At 37.8% G+C, this 15,931-nt stretch overlaps 1 protein-coding gene across 5 annotated transcripts in view; it reads right to left on the bottom strand.

Annotated features, from left to right (window-relative positions):
* The window catches only part of LOC149713674 (cell adhesion molecule Dscam1-like), a 216,384-nt gene that overhangs the window by 58,251 nt on the left and 142,202 nt on the right, over positions 1-15,931 (bottom strand). For all 5 annotated transcript variants that reach the window (XM_089849059.1, XM_089849063.1, XM_089849064.1 and 2 more), the window contains exon 3: positions 14,807-14,968. In XM_089849059.1, the coding sequence (XP_089705185.1) occupies positions 14,807-14,968 (162 nt within the window). The remainder of the gene's footprint in view (positions 1-14,806; positions 14,969-15,931) is intronic.

Below are 15,931 nucleotides of genomic sequence, written 5' to 3'. Positions count from 1 at the left end.
GGTTCACGCAATTGCGGCTTTATCATTTACTGTGAATGAATCGCCTTTAATACCCTATATTTACAGAAATTTTGAAAAAGCTGTTCGCTTGAAGTCAAACGTCAACTATAACTATGTTTAAAGTGATTTTAGGAATGACATTTCTTAAAACGACTTAACTAGAATTAAGGTAAATTACTGATGATTAAAATAATTAACATGAATTATACTTATTTAAATATTTGAGAAAAAACTCTTAACTGGGTCTCGACTCGGAGAGGTTCATTTTGGTTTCCCAACTTGTTTTTTGTTCGAACCTCTTTGGGCCGGGTTTCCGTCATGTTTTCGTTTGAGTGGGAATCTAGCTTTACGGAAATCCACCTTACGCTTTTGTAATAAGATTCTTAATGATCCAAGATTCCTTCTTTCTCGTAAGATTCCAGGGGGGAAACTTTGCAAGATTGCTAAAGAGCCTCGGCTGACTTCCCGCACTTAAGACGGTATAGATTAGAAGAACTATGTTTAACTCGTGCATACCGCCTTTTAGTCCAAATGGGATCTCCAGTATATTACTCCATCGCAGGTTAAAAGATACGAAATCTCGGAAATTTGCACAGTCAAGGAGATTTAAGAATAGCTTACGACTAATGCCTCTCTAGAGGGCTTCCTTAAATCACGAAAATACCCAGCATATCTGCTTGAAGGACACTGAATTGTTAAAACTTGTGTTAAAGTCATAATTTCACTTGTGGCTGTCCTAAAATATTGCCAACTGTTTTGAAAATACGTAGAGAGACAAATATTCCATATTTAGTTTCCTAAAATATTAGTTTCGAAAACTCACAATAGGTTATTTTTGTTATTTTTCAGACATCGACCTGCTCCTATTAGAGAAGTTACAAAGGTACAATTTACTAGAAGTTCAGTTTCAATTTTACCACAACTTGTAGGTCTAAAGATTTTCGGTCCACTTTCAAAATTCCGAGTCAAAAAATCGTAAATAGAGCTTCGTAATCAAAATGGAAATAATACAATAACAGTAGAAAATGTATGCCAATTGGTCGTTTCAAGTATTCTAATTACGTCTAGGAGTCTAGTCTAGTGATATTAAAAGAAATAAAAATTATATTTCTAACAAATCTTTAGGTCGTGTAAGATAAAACCAAATATTAAAGGTTTTCAAGATAAAGATAGCTGAATCCAACGTGAAAATATCTGGTATTTGAAAGCTCTAATGCAATGGAATCAGAGTTAATGAAAGCCTCCTACTTGGTGCTTATAAACGTTATCAGTAGCCATTCTAAAAGCTTAATATATTTCTAATTGAATTAAGTATTGGGTCGACCTTACCCACCATTGGTCACTACCTTCGCTTCTACCAAAGATTCAACTTATTGGCAAAGAATAGCTTCTCAATTTGAGTTTTGATTGATTTATTGTTTTATTTTGGAACAATTTTATATATACGTATTTCACTAAGTGCACTTTGTTACTTATGTCACAGCTCACCATAATCAAAAATTTTTAAATCCCATAGTAATAATATAGGAGAGATAACACAAGGAATGAACAAATTGTCAAATATTTGTTACTATGTTAGTAATGATAATATATATTTAAGTCAAAGTTTTGATTGACCGATTCAAGAAACAAGAGTGATTATCCTCTCGATTAGGCACTCATTAGCAAAAAAAAATGGTTCTGGTTCAAATCCAATATATTTTTTTAATGTTTGTCAATTCTGATAAAGATGTTTGGTAAATGTTTTGTAATATTGATCTGTCATATAACAAAAATGGTAATAAAATATTAAAGACGTTAGAGGGGAAATTCCTTAACCGCAATATCTAGAATCCGATAAATGATCTATGTTCAGGCGCTGTTCCTGTTTAGTAAAATCAATAGATGAAGGAAATTCCGTTTTGAAAGTGGAACAAAAGGGGAAGCCAGTAATGGGCATTTTATTTTCTAATAATTACTTTTCAAAAACTCTAAAGTGCTTTACTCGCACCCCCCAAAACTCTCGCGAGCTCATACTTGGATGGTTAACGCTCTGCTTTCTGGATACAGAATTTTGTTTGGATATTTGTTCCCAATACAGCAGTTACGTTCAAAGTATAAGCATATGTAATATAATAACAATGCGTCGCTTCTACCCCTTGAGGATGATTACACCTATTGGATGTGCTTCACCCTCCAGGGGTCGCTTCTACCAAAGCTTTATTTTTTTGGGAGCATAATTTACAAATTGGGACAATAGAAATCATGTTATAGTTTTTCATTAAATGTCTTACGTATTGTTGTGATATTACTTATGACTAAACGAGTTTATGAAAAAATGAGCGATACACTCTGCTATATTCCAAAAAAATCAAATGTTATTTCTATGGGAAATTTCCAGTTTTTCGTAAAAAGGGCAGATTAATTTTATGGAAATGAAAACCACCCTTAGCAACTTTATTTTTTATAAAACAAACTAAAGAAATTTTAACCACATATTGAGGGCCCAAATCGTAGTTCTGTGGAATGTTTTCAAAACAGTTAATACTATACAAAAAAAAGTTACATCCAATCAAAAAACCTTCCTTATACATTAAAGCAGAAGTGAGATGAGACTAGAAGTGAAGGGCATTGATAGTGGATCCTGGCACTAGTGAACAAATTTGACGATTTTATGCCACTTCCATCGCGCCTACACTACTGAGAAAAAATTGGTCGAGTTCCAAAAACATTTCCTACCCCCTTACCCTCAACCTAAAGCGGCCGAACACGGACGTGGCTCCTTGAATCTAGTTCGGCCGTCTACCACCGCGAGCGTCTCACGTTTTGGAGGGGAAATTCTGAAACCGCCAGCAGAAGGCCAACCGTTCGTGTGTTATCAAGAATATTCACTTTCGCCGAGTGAAGAATTTGGTTAGCTCAATACTTCTGGTCTCATCTCACTTCTGATTAAAGTCAGTATGAAGTCTTACCTAAGAGAGCTAACACTCTCCTAGAATAACACGCCTTCACCATTGTCAGACTGGCTAAATGGATAAAATATTCTGAAGGAGTATTTAGGAGAACCAGCTGCCACAAATTCACGAAATACTGGAAGAGTCAATTGATGTTTTTTTTGTGAAAAACAAAAATTATTTTAAGTATTAACAAGAAAAATCCTTAACCATGTCCTCTACTATCTGTTGGTTGGAGAGTTAGCGATCAATCTTTAAGTAATCCGTTTTCATAAAAATACAATCGCTAAAAATCAATGAAGTAGAGAGAAGGGTTAGCCAAGTGTACAGGGGTTGAACTAATGGAACGCAAATCGACCCTTCCACACAGTAGCAGCCAATACTCTTCAAACACCCTGTGTCAAAGAAAACGTAACAAATAAGCTCCACAGCTTGCAACAATGTTCCAACTATACCGGCTTAAATTTCGTATTGCCAGTTTCCCTTTCATTGGTTCTAATTATTTGAAGGAAGAGCTCGGGTGAGTCGGGTTGCTTGAGTGAGACGGCAAAGTGGTTCCTTTACTGGCACGCGAACCCCTCAGAAATTAAATCATCGTGTTCGTAGGGCGGACGTCGCCGCACTCGGAAACATTCCCTAGGCCAACACGAGCCTTACTAAATGCTCCCACAAAAGCGCATTCTTCAAAGAAAGTTTAACATTACACATCTTCATTGGATAACAACTTTACAGGGCGGTTTTGCTATTTGTAGTCTATTTAAGCTACTGTACCTAATGATTTCTCTGTTATTGCCAAAGACAAATGAAAATTACAGGAAGTGAGGTAGTGAGGCGAGCGTAAGTTTAGTGTGATTTACTTCGCTGCTGCGCCAAAAAATAAATGTAAATCTGCTCATCTATATCTATATAAATCAAAGTCCTGACTCACTGACTGACTGACTGACTGATAATCAACGCCCAGCCCAAACCGCTTGCCCTAGTAGGCTGAAAATTTGCAGGAACGTTAGTCATACGTAGTAGGCGCGTACTAAGAAAGATTTTTCCAATCCGTCGCCATGTTAAAAAATGGCGCCCAGAAATGTAAAAAAATCTTCTCTACGCAACAAAGTCCGCGCGTTTCAACCGATTTCACAAATATTTAGTACACTGGTTTCCTTTAACCTATAGACGGGCTGAATGGTCCTTCGGGCCCGATTTGTTGCCATATTTTTAAATGGCGGCCAAAAACTTAAAAACCCTTCTTTATGGAATAATGTCCGCGTGAAAAGTAATAAAAAAATGTCCCGACGGGCTGACGGGCAACGCCGAGTGCCTTCGCTCCTAGGGTGCTACAAAAATATTAGTCATAAGTAAAATCTAACCTTTCTTTATAACTTTTTGATGGAAGTTCTTATTACACGCGAGCGACGCCGCGGGTAACAGCTAGTGTTTACTAAACGAAAACTTGTGTATTAATTATGCGGTCAAACCGAACTACATTTATCAACTAGGTTTAAACTACGAAATCTCTGGCTAACAAGACTCAAACAAAATCTAACAAACCTAATGACTCAAAAGGAGAATTTGATATTTTCGTGGAAGATTTAATATTAAAGTAAAGCGCTAATTCATCCAGTAAAAAAAAATGGCAGCAATTTTCTCACTTCCTTGCATTCAATAAAATTTGGAAGGTAAAACTACGAACTCACGGAATAAGCACTGATTAAATAAATGTTTCACTTAGATTTTGTGGGCAAACGTTTTAAAAGTCTCACTAACTTCTTTGGAGAATTGAATTTCCTAGAGATGCAATCACCTACTGGCAAGAATTGATATATGAACATGGATTTTCAAATATAGGAAAACCATTACGGGAGAGGTTTCTTTCGATAGAAGAACAACTGCATCGAGGTAAAATTGGCAAGCCTACATCGAAGGTAAATGCATCCGGTTGGGCTCGACTCGAACGAGAGTTAGTGGAACCTTTATTCCCTAAGAGTTATTCTAGCGCGCCGGGCGCCATGCACATATAAACAAGCCGCACTCTACTCATAAATCCTACCAGGAAATGGCAACTCTATTAGGAAAGGAGCTTTTATACCACCCCTCTATAGTATAGTTCCAACTAGATATGGCTAGCAATCCGTGGAAGAACAACGTTCATAGAAAAGATGGTTTTCCAAGTCCCTGTTAATCGAACAAGAAGCTTCCCATTATAGTCACCACCAATTGAAACTGCCAGCTACGACGGATACATTAATTTCGAAAAAAAACCCTCCATAGACACACCAGGACAAAAAAGGAATAACTCGAGCAACATTGATCGCAAAATTGTTTAGCACCTCACTGATTGTTTTTCTTCGTAGGTTTATCGTATAAATAACGATGAACCCAAACAAATTATTCTTGATTAATGAACTATTTATATTTGGAAAATAAGCTAGACAACGAAAACATCTTCACTTTCAAAACAAGCATTGACGTCGATACCAACAAATATTACGCCTATGACCTCACGCACCATTCACTTCCTATTGGCCATCGCTTTCCTTTCTTAGCGGCGGTTTTTCATTGTCACAAATCGCGGGACAATCCGCGTGCTGCCCAAATTTTAGCGTTTCTACACCGCAAGCACAAAATTAGGTTTCTATTTTTGCGCCAATTTTTTGAGAAAATAATGCTGTGGCCAATGGGGAGAGTAATTGGCGTTATTTTGGTCAGTTCGCGAGAAGTTTGATTCGACGCCATTGCTTCTTTTGATAAGAAGAATTTATTCTCTAAATATGTATTATCCCGAAAAATTTGTTGTAGGTTTGACTTCATCGTTATTTAGATGATAAAAATTAGGTTTTCTTGCAAAGAAAATATATGGTTGCTATTAGCATTTCAACATGAAAGGTAAGCCTTGGTTTCCACAGAGTTGCAAAATTTCCGTGAAAACTGTTTGCCGCCGTTTTGTGATGAATTGTTCGCAGAATTTTGTAGTAAATTACCTCCAAAAAAAAAAACGGCGTGGCACGTGGATTTTAGTGCGTTTTAGGACGCGATTTCTTTCCGTGAAATATCTTTCACTGTTAACTCTCTTCCGGGTTTTATTTCCTCGAAAGGAAGTTGTTACGCCTTCCTTTTTCAGATAAAATAATTCCTTCGTTATCCTTTTTCAGAAATAAATCACAAATCTCGTCAAGAGGAAACCGACCCACTATTTTTTTAAGGCACCTAATCATCGGCTAAACAAGTTCAAAAATAACGATACGCACTAGGGATGGCGGTTTTCGGAAAATTCCGAAACCGGTATTTGACGATGTCAAATCCGGAATTTACCGGAATTCCGGAATCTTTTTACACTCCGAAAAATCCCGGAATCAATCCGGTTTCAATTCCGGAACCAAACCGCATTGATTCCGGAATCAATACGGTTTCAATTCCGGAATCAAAACGGTTTCAATTCCGGAATCAAAACGGTTTCAATTCCGGAATCAAAACGGTTTCAATTCCGGAATCAAAACGGTTTCAATTCCGGAATCAAACCGGTTTCAATTCCGGAATCAAACCGGCTTCAATTTCGGAATCAAAACCAAAATTACACCGACACGCAATCCGGAATTTAACCGATATCAAAACCGGAGCTATTAACATTAACTATATAGCTATAACTTACATTAGCTATATAACTAATTTAGGCAAGGAAAATAAATTTTGTTAAATTATGGACTGACAAATAGGCTAAACACCATTAGCTATTATTGTATATTGTTGAGTTTGTTTCCCACGGTGGAATTTAGAATTTTGTTTTTATTATTTTATCACGAAAGAGAGCCAATCCGCCTCTCTTATACACCGACTTCCTAACAAAATTAAAGTTGAATGTGACGCCACGAATAGCATTACGCCAACCTCCCCCTTGTCACGGACTGTCACAAATTCAGAAACTCCCCCCACCCTTAAGAGTTTGACGCCGATTATGGAAGGTTTCCATTTGTATTATTTGAAGAGATGAAGATTGAAGACAATAGTGGTGTGTCTTACTCTTGATTCTTGAGTAATGTTGGCTGAAAAAATTCCGTATGAGCCGGAATTCCGTACAAACCGGTATTCCGTATGATCCGGTATTCCGTTCAAACCGGTATTCCGTATGATCCGGTATTCCGTTCAAACCGGTATTCCGTATGATCCGGTATTCCGTTCAAACCGGTATCCCGTATGATCCGGAATTCCGTACAAACCGGTATTCCGTATGATACGGAATTCCGGTTTTCAACTTGGAAAATTCCGTACCGGAATTTTTTGGAAAATTCCGGATACGTTCCGGAATTCCGGAATTTTTGCCATCCCTAATACGCACCCACCGGAAATGACGATGGCTCCTTGTCAAATTCCTTCCATTTTTAACAATCCGGGTTACATCGTTAGTTCGCGAGGGGTTCAGCAAGGGATTTACATTTTACTACTATTATTAGAAATGGTTTCGCGAAATCCTTTTGAAACATAAGATTGGATCCCTTTTTTATGGGACCATCTTGACAGATTTTAGTCTATCCATAAACCTTTATATCTATTATTTAACCGTACATGCATGATTTACCAAATGGGGTATTCTTTAGTACCTGCACAACTAGCCAATAACGCATGTAAGTTGAGTAAGAACCGTTTTCAGACCGTTAATAGCCACAGTATAGCTAAAACGCCTGTAAATGTAATATTTCACGAAATTAATTGTCAGAGTTTAAAAACGTTCAGATTAATTTATTGTAAATTGACATTCCTTTACAGTGCGTTTTAAAATATGAGGTTGAATTTACTAAACAAAACAAACAACTACTACTACTCTCCTTCGCGATTACATGCCTAGATTACAACTCTGAATGATAACAAAAAATAAATTTAGTCACGTGATTTAGATAACGTTTAAAGCATTAAAGTCTAACAATTCTAGTTATTTTTTGACCTAATTTTAATCTATTTTTTATAACAATATTTTACACTCCCCACCGATGGCGAGATTCCGAGTCCATCTTCTTGAGTTCTAACCAATTTCGAGGGGACATATTAGGTTAATTGGACGTTTGACGATAACACTGCTTGGCAGCCGGATTGAACAAGATCGGATTTTCCCGTCTCTGCCCTCGTACACCTCTTCGACTCTGACCAACTTCCAGATGTGACGGGGAAGACTATCTTCTTTAAGCAACGCCATCTCGCCAGGTTGAATGACATGAGTTGATGTTCGTCTGGATATTTCGTGTGCTGACTTTAACTCGAGAAGGTACTCCTTTCGCCATCTCGTCCAAAATTGAGACAGTAATTTTTCTTGGTGTCTCCATCTGCGTCGTAATTCATCCTTGTTTTCGCCAATAGTTAGATTTGTCTTATTATCCGGAGGTAGTGATAGTATTCGACGACCAATTAGGAAATGTGCGGGCGTTAAAGGTTCTTCACTAGCGTCTTCACTGATATAGGTTATGGGACGAGAGTTCAAGATAGCTTCAACTTCCGTTAGTACAGTGGTTATTTCTTCGAAATTTAAGTATGATCGACCCAGAATCTTCTTAAGACAGAATTTCGTTGAACGGACTAAACGTTCGTAAAAACCGCCCCACCAGGCAGCACGCTCTATAATGTATTTCCATACGATTCCTTGTTGGCCAAAGAATTCCTTGATCTCGTCGTTCTTTATTCGCTTCCAAAGCAATCCCAACTCCCGATCCGCTCTTTTAAATGATTTTGCGTTATCGCTGTATATGACCTTGACCATGCCTCGCCTCGAAATGAATCTTCGGAATGACAGAAGAAACGATTTAGTCGACATGTCAGAAACCAATTCTAAATGGAGCGCTCTCGTTACACCGCAAGTAAAGAGTGCTATGTAAGATTTGCTCTTTTCCTTCGAATCCTTGGTGTAGATTGGTCCGGCAAAATCGAGACCGGTGACCTCAAATGGCTCAGCTTGCCGTATTCTGTCCGCTGGTAAGGGCGCAGTATCTTCTATGACCGGTTTTACACGAAGTTTCTTACAAATTAGGCATTGGCCAAGTCGTTTCTTGATCTGTTGTCTTGCTTTTATGATCCAGAATCGTTCTCGAATTTGAGCTAATGTTGAAGTCGTTCCTAGATGCATCACTTGTTCATGAGCCAGGTCAATTTGCAGTTCAGAAAATCGGTTTCCCGCCGGTAAAATAATGGGGTGCTTTTGGCCAAATGAAAATTCGGAATGTTGTAATCGACCGCCAATACGTATAACTTGGTCGTCGTCGAGAAATGGATTGTATTTCATCAATGAAGAATTTTTAGGCAAGACTTCGTTAAGCTTTAAGCATTTTACAACATCTGGGAAACTTTCTCGTTGAATCTGTCTAATCCAGTAAATTTCGGCTTGCTTAAGTTCTTCGGCGTTCAAAACTTCGAGATTTCTAGCTTCTTTGTGACTTCTTAAGTTAGAGATGTAACGAAGAATCCATGCAGTTATTCTATTGATTTTCCTTATTGAACTGTACTTGTCCAATTTTAGCAACGGCTCGCGAGTTTCGACCTTGCAAACATTTAGTGAAAGGGCGTCTTGATTGACTCGCAGCTCATGAAGTACTTCGTTTTCATCTTCTGAGGGTTTATTCTTCGGCCATTGAGCTTCCGGTTGTTTGAGCCAAATAGGACCATTCCACCAAATTTCATTTAATATTAAGACTTCAGCGCTTTGTCCTCTGCTAAGATAATCTGCAGGATTATCCACTCCCTTGCAATGATTCCAGGACGATTTGTCGGTCAACTTTTGTATTTCAATTACTCTGTTACTGACGAAAGGTTTCCAACGGGTAGCTTGACCTTTGATCCAATGTATGGTTATGGCAGAGTCGCTCCAAAGGTACATCGTAGGATTCTTGTCATTGAAGTTTAGTTTCAGTCGGTTGGAAAGTCTTGCTCCAATTAGGGCACCCAGTAACTCTAGCCTTGGGATTGTTACTGGTTTGATTGGCGCCACTCTAGATTTAGAGCCTATTAGCCTGACATATATTTGACCATCCTTAGATATGCTTCTTAGATATATGCAAGCTCCGTATGCCCTTGTGCTCGCATCCGTAAAACAATGTAATTGCAGCGAAGATTCAAGATATTGGATTTCTGATGGCAGGTAGTTTCGTGGTATTCTTAATTCGCTTAATTTTGACAATTCTTTACACCAAGATTTCCATTGTTGAGTCAGTTCTTCGGGTAATTCTTCATCCCATGTGCATTGTTTCTCCCAGATGGATTGAAAAATAATCTTGATTGTGACGGTAAATGGCGTAATGAGTCCCAATGGATCGAATATTCTAGCTGAAGCGCTAAGGACGCATCTCTTCGTGTTTTGAAGCGATGATAAGTATCCCAGAAGTCCTTCAATGTTAAAGATAAAATGGTCGCTAATCTTGTCCCAAGATAATCCCAGTACTTTAAGTGCACAAGGCGATGAGAATAAGACTTGTTCTTCCTTAGATTCATGCCAACCTTGTTCGTTCCATTTATCTTCAAGTATTCTGGAGTTAGTGTGCCATTTTCTAAGAGACATTCCAGCTTCCGACATTATCTCCTTTGCCTCCTTGGAGTGTCGAAATGCATCGTCGTCACAGTGAGCGCCGGATATCAGATCGTCAACATATAGATCTTTGTTCAGCTTTTCACACGTCTCGCCATATCGTTCCTTATATTTCTTCAAGTGGATTCGGACTGTTCCAGCAAGTACAAATGGGCTTGATGTGGTACCAAATACGATTCTTGTGAACCGATACGTGTCTATCTTGAGATTTTCCGTCGACGCTGTCGGGTTATCTGACCACAGGAAGCGAACTGAATTTCTGTCTTCTTTCTTCAACGATATTTGTAAAAAGGCTTGCGCAACGTCGGAAATAATTGCTACTTTGTAGGTTCTGAATCGTACAAGGACATCCAATATGTCAGGATTGAGGTTCGGTCCCGACAGAAGGCAGTCGTTTAGGGATGGACTTCCAAGGTCATGAGCGGATCCATCGAAGACAATTCTAACCTTCGTTGTTAATCGATCTTCTTTGATTACAGGTTGGTGAGGTAAGTAGAACATTCTTGACGGTTCGTTGTCTTCTTGAGAAATTCGTTCTATTATTCCTTTTAGCTGGTAGTCCTTCATTATGGCCTGGTAGTGTGACAGAAGTAACGGATCTTGTTTAAATCTTCTTATCAAACTCAGAAATCGCTTTTTTGCACCGTTGAAATTATTCGTGAGTTCTTCATGCTCATCTTTCCAAGGCCACGGAACTTCATACCGTCCGTCAACAAATCGAATGCCTTCCTCTAATTTCCGTAATGCTTCATTATTGTGAATGGTTGGTTGAGTTCCAGTGTTTAGAATCCCCAATGATTCGATTTCCCAATGAGCCTGGAGAATCTTTGAAACTTCTTCATCTTCTACAAGGACCTTGGAGATTAAGGTAGACGAGCGTTCTGAACTGGCTTGAAGGCTCAAGACCGAGGTTGGACCATGAATAAGCCATCCCAATTCGCTTTCAAGAGCCACCAAATTTTCATCGAGCCGCTTGATGTCTCCGGTCACAATTTGCCAATAGTATTCCGATCCTATTAAGATTTCCACTTCACCCGGATAGATCTGGTCTTTTGGTACTTGATCAGCGAGTGTCAAGTACTTGGATCCGAGAATTTTTCTTACGTTTTCGCCGGGAATTTCAACCATCGCCGATGTTATTTCACCTGACTCTACTGCTTCGATGTTAATGGTTTTGCCGTTAAATAAGCTCGTGATTGAGATCTTCACTCTGCGACATCTCATTGATTTAGGAGCTCCACCTCCAAATGCGTATATTTGTAACAGTTCTTCTCCAACGACCGGAAATCCGAATTCTTCTGAAGTCTTTCTTTTGATAAACGTTCTCTGGCTACCTCCGTCTAACAGTATTCGTACTAGCCTTTCTTCGTTTCCGTATTCGAGTCTCGCGACTGCTGTTTGAAGAAGAATGGTACTTGTCTTTCTTCCGGTCAACGTTGTAGCTGATACTATTGACGTTTCTTTATTCTGACCTTCGGTTTTGGAACCAGTGTCGCAAACAGCAGGATGATGTTTCCTTTGACATTTCGTGCATGTTGGTTTCACATAACAATTTCTCGCCAAATGACGCCCAGTGACGCAGACGTAACATCTGCCTTTCTTCTTCAGAATGGTTTTTCGAGCCTCCACGTCTTCAACCTTGTTACATTTTTCGGATTTATGGGAATCCTTGTCGCAAAATACGCAGGAATCAGTAGGGTGTGATATCGAGTTGAGAGCTGCAGTTGAATGATTCGGCTGTGACTTGTATCTCGCTCTAACTGGCCTTTCATCTGACACTTTAAATTGCTTCCGTGGTTCTTCGTATTCTTGCTTGATGTAAGTGAGACATCTTTCTCTACTTTCTACTTCATGACGTATGAAGTCCAAAATTCGAGTTACATCACTATCAGCGTCTGCGTCTTTTCGAAGTCGGCAATATTCCAGCGAGATATCTGGAGGTATAAGTTTCAAGACAATAGTTCCTATAACTCCACCAAACTTCCCTTCGGCTTCTCCTAGATTAAGTAAGCTTTTCACTTCGATTTCGCATTTGTCGTATAATTGTCTGAGAGCCTTTATGTCAGATGATCTTCTCACTGGTGTCATCTCGAGGAGGCGATTTGTATGCGCATTCCGGATATCTTCTTTACAACCAAACCGGTTAGTAAGCGTAGTAATGGCTTCTTCGTAGTTTTCATTGCTTAGGCTTAAACCCGCCACGGAACTGTAGGCTGTACCTCCCAGATACGATTTTAGATATACGAACTTGTCCACTGGTGTTAAGGACTTGTCTCTATGTACAGCTACTTCAAATTGAGGCCAAAAATTCATCCAATCGTTCATTTCCCCATAAAATTTCTTAAGTTCTAGCTGTGGCAGTCTAGTCGCCCTACTAGGTTCCCTTCGAGTGTTGACTTCTGGCATAGATTCTTCATTCGCCGTGCTGTTCAATCTTCGACTTGATCTACCCCTTCTTGTCCGTGTTAGCGTTCGTTTAATTTTCGTCATACAGCTGATAATGCCTTCTGTGTATTCTTCGGAAGCCTCCATTTCTGTTTGTAATTCTTCGTCATCAGACAGTTTGTCTTCTATTTCGTCATCCATTGTCTTTAACGTGGACCTTTTAGCCGTAAGTTGTTCTGATAAATCCTCAAGGGTATCCGATGAGTCGTTTTCGTCTTCGATGTACTTATTTATTTTGTTCACCAACTTTGTCACCATTCGCCTTTGCACTGCCCGCTTCTTCTTAATTTTTTCTAAATCCGCGATAACAGATTCCGCCATTTTAAACACTACAATCTGATAAATTTCGAGAAATTCGTAATACTAGACCGTTAATTGTACGCGACTAGCCTTCTGATAAACGTCCCGGGTTTCGGCACCATGTAATATTTCACGAAATTAATTGTCAGAGTTTAAAAACGTTCAGATTAATTTATTGTAAATTGACATTCCTTTACAGTGCGTTTTAAAATATGAGGTTGAATTTACTAAACAAAACAAACAACTACTACTACTCTCCTTCGCGATTACATGCCTAGATTACAACTCTGAATGATAACAAAAAATAAATTTAGTCACGTGATTTAGATAACGTTTAAAGCATTAAAGTCTAACAATTCTAGTTATTTTTTGACCTAATTTTAATCTATTTTTTATAACAATATTTTACACCATAAACCTTTATATCTATTATTTAACCGTACATGCATGATTTACCAAATGGGGTATTCTTTAGTACCTGCACAACTAGCCAATAACGCATGTAAGTTGAGTAAGAACCGTTTTCAGACCGTTAATAGCCACAGTATAGCTAAAACGCCTGAGCTCGGATTTTTTGAAATCAAAGGGCATTATAAATATTTGAAAAATAAGGTTCTTGGAACAATAAAGTTATTTTTATAGCAGGATTTCTAGGTGTTCGAAAGGTTGATATAGATAAACCGTATCTTAACTTTCAAAACTGAAAATAATTCAGTTTGGTTAAGTTTTGCGTTACTTAGACCTTTTTTTTGTTCCTGGTTTATTTCTGAGCTAGGGCCTTAGAGCCTTACAGGTCCAAATATTAAATTTATACAGAATTAGGTATCTATCAACTTATTTTCTTCTTTACGATTACAAGGATTTATAATTTTTAACAATGAACAAATTTTAATTTAGTCAAAAGCCTAACTTAATTGATGGAGTCAGATTGATCAGTGAAAACGACGGTGCTCTTGTGTTTTGCTATTGCTTTTAACAATTAGTTCTTAAGTGTTTAAACATATAGAATAATACACATCTAATCAACACATGGAAGTTGAGTACCTTATTATACATCATATTTTCGCATATGTAACTTATAAACACAAAGTATGATATGCACTTAATGAAATACGTTAATGGATGTGTGTCCGAGTAAAACATGTGCTCGTAACTAGTCATTTTACAAATAAACCTAGCGTTTTACAATTAAAATGACGCCTACAGGGTGAGGAATTGAAATAGGCTATAAAACCCAAGTTTTAATATAGCTTTAAGGTTTCCCGAAACTCTCGCATCCCGATTTGAAATCAAACCTATAACTATTTAGGTAAACTTATGGTTAAACTAATCCAAACTACTTTCTTACACTTCAATGAACAGTTACCAATGGCTAAAAAATAATGTAACTTAGTTGAAAAAATAATTTAAGCTATTGAAAACCCTCAAAAGGTGGCGCAATCACTGAAAAATTATGAAAATGCTGCTGATCTTAATTTTTCCAAGTGATTCTGCATAACCCAAGTCTGGGGTAAAGGGCACGCTCCTTCGCTAACTACCCTAATATACTTAACGGTTCCTAGAATTAAAGGAAGTTTACCTGATAAGGCGTTAACTGGAATGACTTGAGTGGCGTCGGTGATCCAGGCGTTTACGGTGACGAAGTCCTTCATGAATCCGGGAATGTGGCATCTCAAAACGGCAGTGTTGCCAGCGATCACAAACTCGTCGTAAACGTCTACCGCGTAACTTTGAACATTCACTGGAAATATAACAAAAACGTATTTTTCATAAGCAAACAATATTAAATTGGATAGATTAAATAATACGAATTTTATTTCTTATACCTTTATCTACATAGAAAAAGAAAGGTATTCAAAAGAATATAAAAATTCTTATCTGCCAGTTTTTTCTACGCATATGCTCAAAATCTCCCTATCTGTGTAGTCTTTGAGCGGATTGGAAACCTAACAAATCTAATTATAAAAGTTGGTTTCGTATAAGATTTTCTAATGTTTGAAAGTATCTACGCAATCCATTATTTGTTTTAAGACCCCTCTTTAAAGAATTTTAATTAAAAATGGTGAAATTGAAAGTGGTTATCTACGAAGTGGTATAAAAAATTTTAAATAAATAACAAACATTTTACTTTAAAATCTATTTCTATTATCAATTGTTTACAAGAGTTATGTTTTCCTTCAAGGTTTTTAAAATTATAATAGATAACATTTTTAAATTATGTCCTTCTTTTCGCAATTATTGCAATTCTTACAACATTATTTACCAGAAATCCGTTTTCACCGTTACAATAGCTTACTAGTGATGCGCGTAGTATTGGAAAACTATACTACTTTCTGAAATTGAAATCAAGAACGTAGGAAAGGATGCTCTACATCATCACCTTATCATTTTGGGAAGCCTGGAGTTATTAGTCTGGTCTTAGAAAGAGGCTTGAAAAACCGAGACAAGGCCTACAATGCTTCAGAATAAAACACACTCTGTGTAATGTCAGATAGAAAAACAATATAAATGTTTGATGCGATGCTCGTGGTCATCTATAATAGATTTCTCCGTAAAAGGATACAAAATAAGATAACGCTTCCATTCCTATATATCTTTTACCCAAACAAATTCAGTGTTTCTTCTCCAAAGATTATTTTTATCTTAAAGTAACTGATACTACCCTTGACCGCGTCCATTTTTTCGACACCGAAGTAAAGTAACG

The sequence above is a fragment of the Phalangium opilio genome, unplaced genomic scaffold, assembly GCF_054372755.1.
Source record: "Phalangium opilio isolate 3A_F unplaced genomic scaffold, DU_Popi_V2 ptg000009l_1, whole genome shotgun sequence".
Taxonomy (NCBI): domain Eukaryota; kingdom Metazoa; phylum Arthropoda; class Arachnida; order Opiliones; family Phalangiidae; genus Phalangium; species Phalangium opilio.
This window is presented reverse-complemented; position numbering and strand designations above follow the sequence as displayed.